This window comes from Fusarium vanettenii, assembly GCF_000151355.1.
Source record: "Fusarium vanettenii 77-13-4 chromosome 15 genomic scaffold NECHAsca_25_chr15_3_0, whole genome shotgun sequence".
Lineage (NCBI taxonomy): Eukaryota > Fungi > Ascomycota > Sordariomycetes > Hypocreales > Nectriaceae > Fusarium > Fusarium vanettenii.
The window spans coordinates 78,481-89,120 of record NW_003315860.1 but is presented as its reverse complement, the minus strand read 5'-3'; the positions used below and the strand labels follow the sequence as shown (position 1 = coordinate 89,120).

Below are 10,640 nucleotides of genomic sequence, written 5' to 3'. Positions count from 1 at the left end.
CCACCTCGCCCAGCTTCCAACCTTCCCCCGGCGGACGTGCGCCTTCCCCTGTGCCTTGAGGAACGAAAGGTCTATGCCCCGCCCTCAAACTTAAAAGAGCCCCTCTCATTGGTCAGTTTCGTGTCTCCACTCAACGGGGATTGGTCAGACCCCTGGACCTCGAAAATCGTCATCCGGCCACCGCAGAGCCTCCTGAACAGTCTTCTTGCTCAATTCCTCCAGTCTGGCCTCTGCCACGGTCATCTCCTGGGGAACCCGGTTGCCCACCAGATCTCTTTCCCGCACCTTGGAGATGAGCATGATGCCGTCCAGCGACCGGCACCGCGACAGCTGCACGTACAGGCTGTACGGATCGCATTGCGCGGGGACTATGTATCCGTCGACATTTGTCGTCCTCGCCCCCCGCAGCTCCAGGGCTACGCGCTCGAGCGTCTTGCTCTGCACTTTGTAGTCTGTGCACGAGAAAGCCGCCGCGCACGGCAGACCCTTTCGGCTGACGTCGTTCTGCTGCCACGGCCGCTTTCGCTGGCAATGTATGCTGACACTCGTGGGTATCAACAGGATCGTGCCGGGCGGCATTCCGACGAAGTGGAAGTTCTTTGTCGTTTCCGACTCCAGTATTATCCCCGCCGGCGGCCCGAAGTGGACCATCGTATCGGCCGAGATCCGATGGCCCGGGTGCGCCTTGTCGAGGATGACGTTAAGCGCCGTGTAACTGGCCCCATTGACAAGTTTCAAGCCCTGATGGGTATTGTGGTTCACGACGACGGGCATCCCTGGCACGAATATGAAGACGCCTGGTACTGGGACCGCGCTATTATCGCCCTGGTTTAGCATCATGATGGCTTCTTCCTCCGTCGGCAGGCCGTCCTTCCATTTGTGCTCGGATATGAAGATGCGCATCATCGACCGCTGCTGGATCCGGAACGACAAGGCCGCCTCCATGTTCAGATTCCACCGATTCCGGTTCAGCGGCGTCACCACGGTGATGCCCGTTTCCCACGGGATCCGCCTGCCTTCCCGGTAGCATCTTGAGTTGAGGAGGTCCAAATCCGTGCGGTCCTGCACGCCCGACCGGATCCGCTTTAGCAGTGTCTGCAATTCCGGATCTCCGGCCGCGCGTACTTGTTCGTCCAGCATGACGACCGTCGTGAACTTCTTCCACAGCGCGTGCGCCTTGTCATGCTGGTGCCGTTGCTCGGCCTTGAACGAGTTGTCTTCGTCCCACGAGACGGCCACGCTCGGCAGCAGGATCGACCTCTCTTGTACCGGACGGAACTGGTGGAAGTCTCCGCAGAAAAGGACGATGGGGATCCCTCCGAAATCCTGTTGCGACCCGCGGAGCCTGCAGAGCTGCTCGTTCGCCGCGTGTAGCGTCCGAGCCCCCAGCATACTCACTTCGTCGATGACTAGCAGGTCTTTCTCCTGCCAGTCCATACGAGACTGGCCATGGACAAATCGTTCAGCCTGTTTTGGCAGTCGCACACCGTCGAGATCCTTGGCCGTGTTCGCGCCCCCCGCCGCTTGGTCCTTGGTGAACCCGCAGGCGGAGTGGATCGTGATGCCGTTGATCTGCGCTGCGGCAGTCCCCGACGTCGCCGTGATCAGCAGACGGTTCGAAATACCTTTTGATGCGAAGAGCTCGACGAGTGCTTCAATGACTCGTGACTTGCCGGTTCCACCTTCTCCACCAACAAATTCGCAGAGCTGACCGATATCGCCTCTGCCGCTACATCGTATCGAGTCGAGCTGGCGGCATATGATGAGGAAGGCGATTGTCTGCCTCTTGTTCAGCGTGAACCGCGCTGCCAGAGCCTTACCTGCCTCAAGGAAGGACGTTGATGCACCAAAGTCGACTTCCATGCGCGGACCTGCCTCGCCTGCCGTCTCCTCTTCCAAGTCGGCTGCCGTCATTTGGATATCCTCCTCGCCGAAACCAGTGAGCACACTTCGCACCGCCGCACTGTGGTCAGTTTTATCGGCCCCGGCCATATTTTGTATGCCCTGGATCATTCGCTCCCTCTCTCTGGAGGCACGGATCTGCTGCGACTTGATGGCCTTGACCTGATCCTGCGGTGGTATAACCGTCCCCGAAAATGCCACTTCTGGTATGCTTATCCGTCTTTCTCCCCGTTCGGGCATTACGGTGGCCTGGAGCTCAGCAGTCGAGCTCAGTGCTGACTGCTGGAAACGACAGAGCTGCTCCATTGTTGCCATGAGCTCCGGCGAGCCGGCAGTGATCTGGTTGGCGCCTACTGCACTTCTCACAACGTCAATCAGACGCGTTGCATTACCGATGCTGTCAGACTGGTACACCGATGCGGCCTCTTCACCAGCCTCGCCTTCTCCTTCCTCACCGGCACGTGCGGCCGTGAAGTCAGCGTCGCCGGCTGAGGCTGCCCATTGCCTGGCGTCGCGTTTCGCGTCTTCGGCCGACCGTCGGAGTAGTTGCACATTATCGACGAGGCATGATATTCTGGGAGGAAGTGCCTCTCGAGCCCGCGCCCATATGCTGTTGATGTCGCCCGTTTGTTCGCACAGGAAAGACTCCCATGGCACAAATAGCGCAAGATGCTGCACCGCTGCTCTTCAGCATGGAGGTTAGTCTCTTCAACACGACCTTTTACACTCCGTCGGCGGCGGCAGACCCACCTTCGATAGCACGACTCTTCGTCATCCTGGTCGAAATCCTTGCTCAGGTAGCCATCAAGGCAGACGCTGGCGTGCTTTCCCGGCCGTCTCAGCACCTGCAACCAGCCTCTTCCAGACTCCCACTCGCTCTCAAATGGCACCTCTCCCCAAGCGCCAGCGATCTCATCTTTACCGACTCGTTTGAGTCTGACGAGCGACACATAGTCATATAGACACAGGCTTCGCAAAACGTCTCCCCGGTGCTGGTATGCCTCAGCATAGCTAATCCTCTCACCTGCTTCTTCCACAACTATCGACTCGTCCACGGAATCGTTTGCAGCCTCTGCTCCGCTCTCTTTCCGGAGGTGTCGCCATCGTCGGAAGACGTGCCAGTAGAGCAGAGAGACATTTAGGAACGTCCAATCGTTGCTGTTGGTGAACTCGGTCGGGTATCCCAGAAGGTGGGCGATGACTTCGACCTGCGATAGTGATCGCTCCGTGAATATGCGGTTCGCCACCCTCATCAAGAATTGCCGCGTCCTGTTCCCCTTGACGGCGTCATCGGTAGCACCTCCTCCACCGTTCCCCCATCCGTTGGCCGTCCCTTCACCCGTTGATGTGGTCAAGAGCTCTGCCGCGGCGGCCACACGCTTCCACACCGGATCCTCCACTTTCGTCGCGTAATTTGTGACATAATAGATGAGGGCCATGGTCTTCCGCTGCGTCGCTATGAAGGAGATGTCATGGTTGTGGCGAAGCCCCACGGCCATGGCCTTGTTCCACCGATTCACCATGCTATGCCTCCTTCGAATTTGCAACACGCCGTCTGCCGTGAAGGCAGTCTTTTCGACTAGTCTCCATGGCGCCTGGAATCGACAAAGGCCACGCCTCTTTCCTCCTCCTTTGCCCTTGCTCAAGGAGTACTTGACATAAGTTGGGCTGTGAGTATGGATCTGTGTCGCACCGGCATAGAAATTCGCTTCCTCGTTAAATGCGGCCGAAAATTGCTCCCTGTTGTCAAGCAGGGAGGAAATGTCCGATGCCACCGACCGTTCCGCTTGGAGGGTGCAATACCCTTCCTGGTCCAAGTCCTACCTCATAGGTATGTTAGCTTTGGCCCCCGCCCCGACCGCTGCATCTTCTTCAATGATATGCCTAGTTAGGGCTATATTGTACCTCGGAGAAGATACTATCTATGTATTGGATGATATGTTCACGGTACGTTGCTTGGTCTTCGCCGTCGATATCGGCAATCATCGAACTCAAGTGCGCGTTTCCATGCAACCAAAGCAACCCGTGGACATGAAGCGCCCCTCGTTCGTTGGTCTCGACAGCACCAAAATAGTCGATGATGCGCCCGAATACCGACTCCTCTCCCACTTTGATATAATGCTCAAAGAACAACGTCATCTCCCGGTGGAAGAAGATGGCCGAGCTCATGGGGTCCGAAATGGCCAGCCGTAGGCGTTTGTACGACATGCCAAGGCTCTTCAGGAAAGCCTCGGCCGCGTCAGGCTCGCTGGTGCGGTATGCTGCAAGTCGCAGCTTTACCGGGTTCGTAATATCGTTTGGATTGAGCGTGAACCAGATCGCCGGCACGCCATGACGAAGAACAAGCGACTGTATCTTCCGCCGCATACTCAAGCGATTTTCTCTGGACATAGGCTGGCGGAAGCCGTACAAGGAAAGACTTCTCAAAAGCTCCTTCACACCCTCGTCAGTCGTTTTTCCTGAGTTCTCCAACTCGATCCTTGCCGCTGCTAACCTGTCAGCCGAGAGCGACCGTACTATGCGCTCTATCTTGCGGAAATCTTTCCTCTTTACGCTCAACATGCTGACGCGACGGTTCCTCGACCGTACACTCATGTTGAACACAAGGAATGCAAAGATGTGGTGGGTCGCAAATCGGCCACCATGGCGCTGGAGCGTGATGTCGGCCCACGTTCGCAGACTCATGCTACGGGACGAGACGAGGTCTTGCGCCGCCGCCTCTGCTCCGCGCATATCGGCACCTCTTCCCACGCTTATGGCAGCTTCTTCCACCAACCGTGGCCCCCCGACGCCAAAGGGCAATAGCGTGGGAAACGTCTTCGCGAAGAACGAGGCATCGAATGTGTCAGCGAATTCGTCGCCCCGAGAAACGTGAATGTATGGCTCACATCCGTCAGCAGGCCCTGTCCGTATCTCCGCCGATTCCACCGATTCCACCCGTGTTGTCGGGCCCGCTTTGGCTCCCCCGACCGCCGTATCCCCGTTCACGGCATTGCAGGCAAACAAGAGCTTCTCCACATCGGCTACATCCGGCGGTCCGTCCAGGGCAAACATACCCGATGATGTGACTTCGTTGATCGATTTTCCCAATTGACCAGACTCGGCCTCGCTCCCGTGGCCACCTTCGTCTTCGGTCAGCCCCGGCCCTTGGGTGTCGCCGCTGGGTATGTCTTCTCCTCGGTTAAGACGAGCGAGGACCTCTTCGATCTCCAACGATCCCTCGTCGTCCATGCCACGCTCCGTTGGAGGAACAATTTGCGCCGTTCGCGTTTTTTCCCATGCTGTTGGCTCATTCCGTTCCATGCGATCGTACACCAGCGGCGGCACCCCATGCGGCGGCGCGCCCCAGCTCTCCATCTCCGCCGCGTCAATCTCGATCTCGGCGTAATGCGGGTTGTTCTTCTTCAGCCAGACGAGGGCCCTCTCAACGACTCGTCGCCTCACCGATAATAAACCTGACAGGTCGCTTGGTGCTGGCTTCTCCGCACCCTGCCACGAGACATGGATCTCTTCCATCACTTGGACGAGCGGGTGGGGAAGCACTTTTGTGGCCAGCTCCTGCACATTGTTGGGGAACACCGTGATGTGGCCCTTGATGTGCTTCGGATACCGGGCACTCTGCTTCTGGCTACTCGCAATGCTGTACCTTGTGACGAACCCGTAACATGAGTTCAGCGCGATCAGCTTCTCCTCAACCGGCGTGAGGCCCTTCAGCTCCTCGGGAAACATATGTTCACACCCAATACGTCTGTGAAGCTGGGCCGCAGGCGACAGAACACCCCGCCTCAAGCAACGACCGCACTCTCCACATGCCGAGAAGGTCTCGCCCACGGGAAAGCAGCTCCGACATGAAAATGGCGAACGGTTGTCCTTTTCGACGCAGCTCGACATCCATTGGTCCCATGTCACATCTCTCAACTCTTTTTTCGTGCGCTTACGGTAGCACAGCATGCAAGTCCGTATTGGCAAAGTGTCCACATCGTGAAACTCCTTGTAGAAGGCTCGCACGGTCGACACCTTTCTCTCATGTGGTATTGGCGTACACCACGTCTGCTCTTTGGACAAACCCTCCTTGGCGGCAAATTCGTCCTCCAAGAAGCGCAACGCGCTCGCCAGGTCTTCGGCCTGCAACTCTCGTCTTCTCTGCTTTCGGGTTCCAGCTCGGATTTGTTTCCTCGGAGGCTCGTCTCGGCTAGTGTCTGGTCTTGCTTTCGGCCGCCGATACCGTCCCCGACGTCTCTTGGGCAAACCCCGTGCAATTGCTGCTGCTAGCTCGCTTCGTCTAATGTCTTCAGATACTGATTGCTTGGGCTGAGTAATCCGAACCGTGGGTGCCTCATTCCGGCGAAAAAGCGGGGGATCGTCAACCGCCCTATGTGGCTTCGCTACTGGTGAGTTAACTGGTGTACGTAATTGCAAGTCTATCAATGGCAATCCTTCTCGACCTATTGGGGATAATTCAGCTTGTTCTGCAGTGCGCTTAGAGGCGCGTGAGGCTTGCCGATTCCTACAGCCGAGACAGTTAGCCGTAAGTCTTCCACATGTTAGGGAAGACTTTGTCTTCGAAATGAATTGATCTGCCGGCTTCTCCTGTTTGCAGTTCCTGCAAATCTTCGTTGAAGGGATAGAATCAGCCATGACTATGATTCCAGGCGGACGGTAGATCACAAGATTTCCGCGTCGGGCCCTCTTTAGTTGCACGATTTCGCTTCTGGGATGATGATGATTATGCTCCTTAATACGGCATTGCTTCCTGCAGTATCCGAGCGGTCCGTCAATAGTCCCCTTAACCACCTACAACCCTTCCTGTATGCCTACAACCCAGACTCTTGCTCAACTGCCGACGTTGCCCTTTGTGCCGCCGCAACTCCCATCCTTCAAGTCGGTGCCACACTCAAGCTGAAACCGTTGCTACCCCGATATCAGCTGATTCCATGTCGGCACTTCGCCTCCATTCGCAAGCTTCACAGAAAAAGACACTACTCCATCCCCTACAGTCACATCTCATTTCTGACATTTGACTTACATCACTTTCGATGACGTCTCTGCTTCCAGATCGACCTTGCTCATGATCCAAACCCCGCATTCTTCATCTATTTGAAACCTGAAGCTTTCCCGGACCGTTGTCTGGGCTCTGATCTGCCGAACCCCGCACCCCAGATACTGCGGCCCGCGAGAACTACCACTGCGTCTACCTGTATCCATATAGAAACCAAGCCATCGTCACCTCTCTCACTTCCTATTCTGCCGTTCCCTACCGCGGTATCTACCGTCCTATTGCCTCCAACGTTCGTCTCGGGTATTCTTGGCTCGTTTCCGACAGCCACTGCTCCAGTGTATTATGCCTCCTCCCGCTCCCTTCCCCAATAGCCCCTCGAACCCGCGCAAACCTCTCGAGAGCCAGACAAACGCGGGCAGTGATATGTCCGTGATGCTTTTCGTCCAGCCAGATTGCCCGTCCAAGTTTGCCTATCAGGACCAGCATCGCATTAACGGGCTCAACGCAGAGGCATTGGCGAGGGTCTTCCTACCTGCCCCACCCTGGATTCTGACCCCCGAGTATGCGCAACTTCGGTCGGACCCCGGCAACCCCTCCGCCTGCATCTTCTTTAGCACCAACCTTTCTATCTATAATAAACAAGTCGTTGCATCAGAATGGACCGAGCAATGGTTCTTTATGAACGGTCGTGTTTACCCGTACACCCTGACCTGGGAGATTGAACAGCGAGATGGTCTAGAGTTAGATACTGGCGCTATCACACAATACACCATTCCGGCTCTTATCATCCGTGATCAGGGCTACCAGCCGTAAGCATGCTGTATATAACTGACCTTGGCATCCCGCCCTGACTCGAGCTAAAGCATTCTCCCCCGAAACTTTGCCTCCGTAGACCACTTCCCCGCTGTCCCTCCCGTTGTCGCGTTCACTGGCCCTGTTGTCGGTTCCGGCCGCATATTGCTACGAAAGGAGTCTATTCCAGGACTCGACGGCGTCCAGTTGAAGTGCTGTGGCTTCGTCCAACTTTCTACGTTCATTGCTCCTGGAAAGCCTGATAAGACTCCCTTCAAAGGCTTCCATCCATTCCAGGTCTTTGTTATCTTCCCCATCCACGCTAATCCTTGGGCAGCCCTGTGCAAGAAAATGGTCGAGAGACAGGACACCTAGTTCTAGACCAACGCGCTTTTCACTTGTACGGGCAAAGTTGTCGGCCTGCTCGACCATAATATCATGGTGCACCCGCCCGGCTTTGACCGCGACTACGTTTTCATCGTCGTGCTAGATACCTGGACCTTTCTCGATAGGGCCACGTCCAAGTCGGCTTCCGCAGCCCTATCACTCTCTACCCCACCGAAGTAACCGTCCTCTGGCCCTATGGCCTTTGGGGATGCGAAAGCTATGTTTGCCTCGCCACCAAAACCAATAGTTCACCGATCTCCTCCTATCCCGTCTACTCCTCCCACCTCTGCTTCGCTCGAACCGACTATACCACCGGCCAAGCGAATAAACCCTAACTGCGGCTAGACCCCTACGAAGAAACGACGTCTGTCCCCGGCCTCTTCTAGCACTATTCTATCTTCTCAGAGCAAGGAGCCTGTTGGATCCCCCGCGATTTCGGCTTTCTCACAAGATGAACTTGATGTATCGGAGGCAGATATTGCCACTACCTGTCGTCTAGATGCGCCTGCGTCCGATTCAATCATAGCGTTCTCGCCTGATCCGCCCCGACCACATCGCAACCGTTATCCCCCAAAGAAGTATCAGGAAATTGTCTAAGAACCTATTGGAAAAATCCCCTTAGCCTAGCAACAATTAGTCACTTCGTATAGCAACAAATTGACTGAGATAGCTGTTGTCTATCCAGCAGTGGCGACTATTAATATCCCTCCTCGCCCATATTACCCATCCTTGGGCATGTAGACCTTCTTGTGAATTTTCTAATCCGGCCTTTGATGCTCCTTCCCCACAATAGCCCACGGCCCGGCATCGCCTATACATCTTGATGCCTTCCGTCTTTTCCCACATATACCTTATAGAGCATGTTTTCTATCATTTGTATGCTAGATGCATGATTCTGCAGATGCAAGATTGCGTCTCTATTGCATGACGTTTTCACTCTTTTGTATTTTCATGACCCCTTACTTCCTACACCACCTCGAGGACGCTGCCGGGATTACCCCTGAGAGGGTTCAGGTCTCCCCGCGTGTATATTTATGGCCAACACCACTCAAAACCAAGATTCGCACTTGGCTTTTCCGTATAGCCATCTTCGTTCCTCAAGGCCTTTGCGCAACCCGTGGTCGGGTTGCCTCTCCTGTTACTCAGTCAGAAAAAAAGAGCATAAAACTTTTTCTGATTGGCTAATTGGCATGGTCTATGCTCAACTCGTGCTTGAATTGGTCAGTTGTCAACGCTAACGACGCCACTACATAGGGAAGCCCGCGATCGTTGACTAGGTAACGCTTTTGGTAAGCTCTCTAGGAGCTTTAAGGTTGTCCTTCAATCAACTCCGGCCTCTAAGCGCGATTCTGGCCGGAGCACCGACATGGCGTCTGCTTTCCCTTTGCCGTCAAAACTATTATCCACTAAACCTTACGAGGTTACTAATGACGTCTCGGCTCACGTATTACCTGCCTCCGGTCGAGCGGTGAAGTGTCCCCTCCTTCCCTGATCGTTCGAACCTAATCAAAACACCCTACAGATAACCTCCCATATCGAGATCTATTACGCTACGGTATATCTAAGTAAACCCTCGCTGCCTAAGCGGTACCTACCCGGTCGTCTGCATGGGTAAGAGGCGGATAACAATATATGCAGCCGGATGGAGAATGATATACCCCAGGCAGTTCGGAACTGCCATACTTGCAAGTAAGACCTGCCCGAGGTCGAGTTTCGAAGCGTTAAGGACCCTGCGAGGCTTATGAGATAGTGTAGTAGCTGTAGGGCACGCCAAAAGGAGCGAGTGGCCGAATCCCGAGCCGCCGTTGCCGCCATGCGGAACATCGCCTCGAGGCTATCGCCGCGCAGAACGACGAAGAGGACCGATTCTCAGGCTCAATTGACGCCTCCACGGCGAAACGCGTAAGCGCTCGTGTCCATCAATAGCTCATAACCCCCTGTAACGCCTGCTGTATTCCGTGGTCTGGCGCCTGTCCTCCAGGGACTGCCTAGACCTCTGCTGGGCCCATCTACCTCAAGCGCAGCGGAAGGAGCCCTCCCTATCCCTCCCACCTTAAGCCCGCCAAGAGTAGTTCTGGGCACGCCGATTCCTAGTGACACGACCATAATGGCTCCTATTGTGCTAGGCATGCCTGTGCCATAGGAATCGTTCCCTACCACTGCTTCATTACTGCCATAGGGTCATCGCCGCGGCCGCTATACACGTTAAGGCATCGTGAACCGACGGCCACGGCCATAGCTTTAAGAACGACAGTTTGATCAGATAGTTGATCCACCTTTTACAGGGGACCTTGATTTGCCTGCCCTTAGTGAGGAGGATCGGGCGCTTGTGCGGGAGTTCTATACTGCCCTGAATGACGATAAGATGCATAGTTGCATTCGCTGCCGGGAGCATTGGTTCGATATGAAGAAAAACAGCTTAGGAGTCTGCAGCCGCTGCATTAGTCGAGATAGGGAGAGAACCGCTGACGAGCCCTACTTCTTTAGCGCTGCGAATAGCCTTGACTTCGGGGAAGTCCCCGGTAATCTACCTAGCCTAACGATGGTTGAGGAGATGCTG

At 55.3% G+C, this 10,640-nt stretch overlaps 2 protein-coding genes across 2 annotated transcripts; one reads left to right on the top strand and one right to left on the bottom strand.

The window, feature by feature from the left end:
• Window positions 1-504: 504 nt before the first annotated feature.
• Window positions 505-1,461, bottom strand: NECHADRAFT_19452 (uncharacterized protein; the record flags this gene model as incomplete). The annotated part of the gene is made up of 1 exon (XM_003044085.1): window positions 505-1,461. A coding segment is annotated over one exon (957 nt), but the record flags the coding sequence as incomplete, so codon positions are not given.
• A 5,782-nt stretch (window positions 1,462-7,243) lies between these two features.
• Window positions 7,244-8,068, top strand: NECHADRAFT_88731 (uncharacterized protein; the record flags this gene model as incomplete). Its single annotated transcript, XM_003044091.1, has 2 exons — window positions 7,244-7,710; window positions 7,765-8,068. 2 exons carry the CDS (start codon window positions 7,244-7,246, stop codon window positions 8,066-8,068), a joined length of 771 nt encoding a protein of 256 aa, XP_003044137.1.
• Between the last annotated feature and the right edge of the window lie 2,572 nt (window positions 8,069-10,640).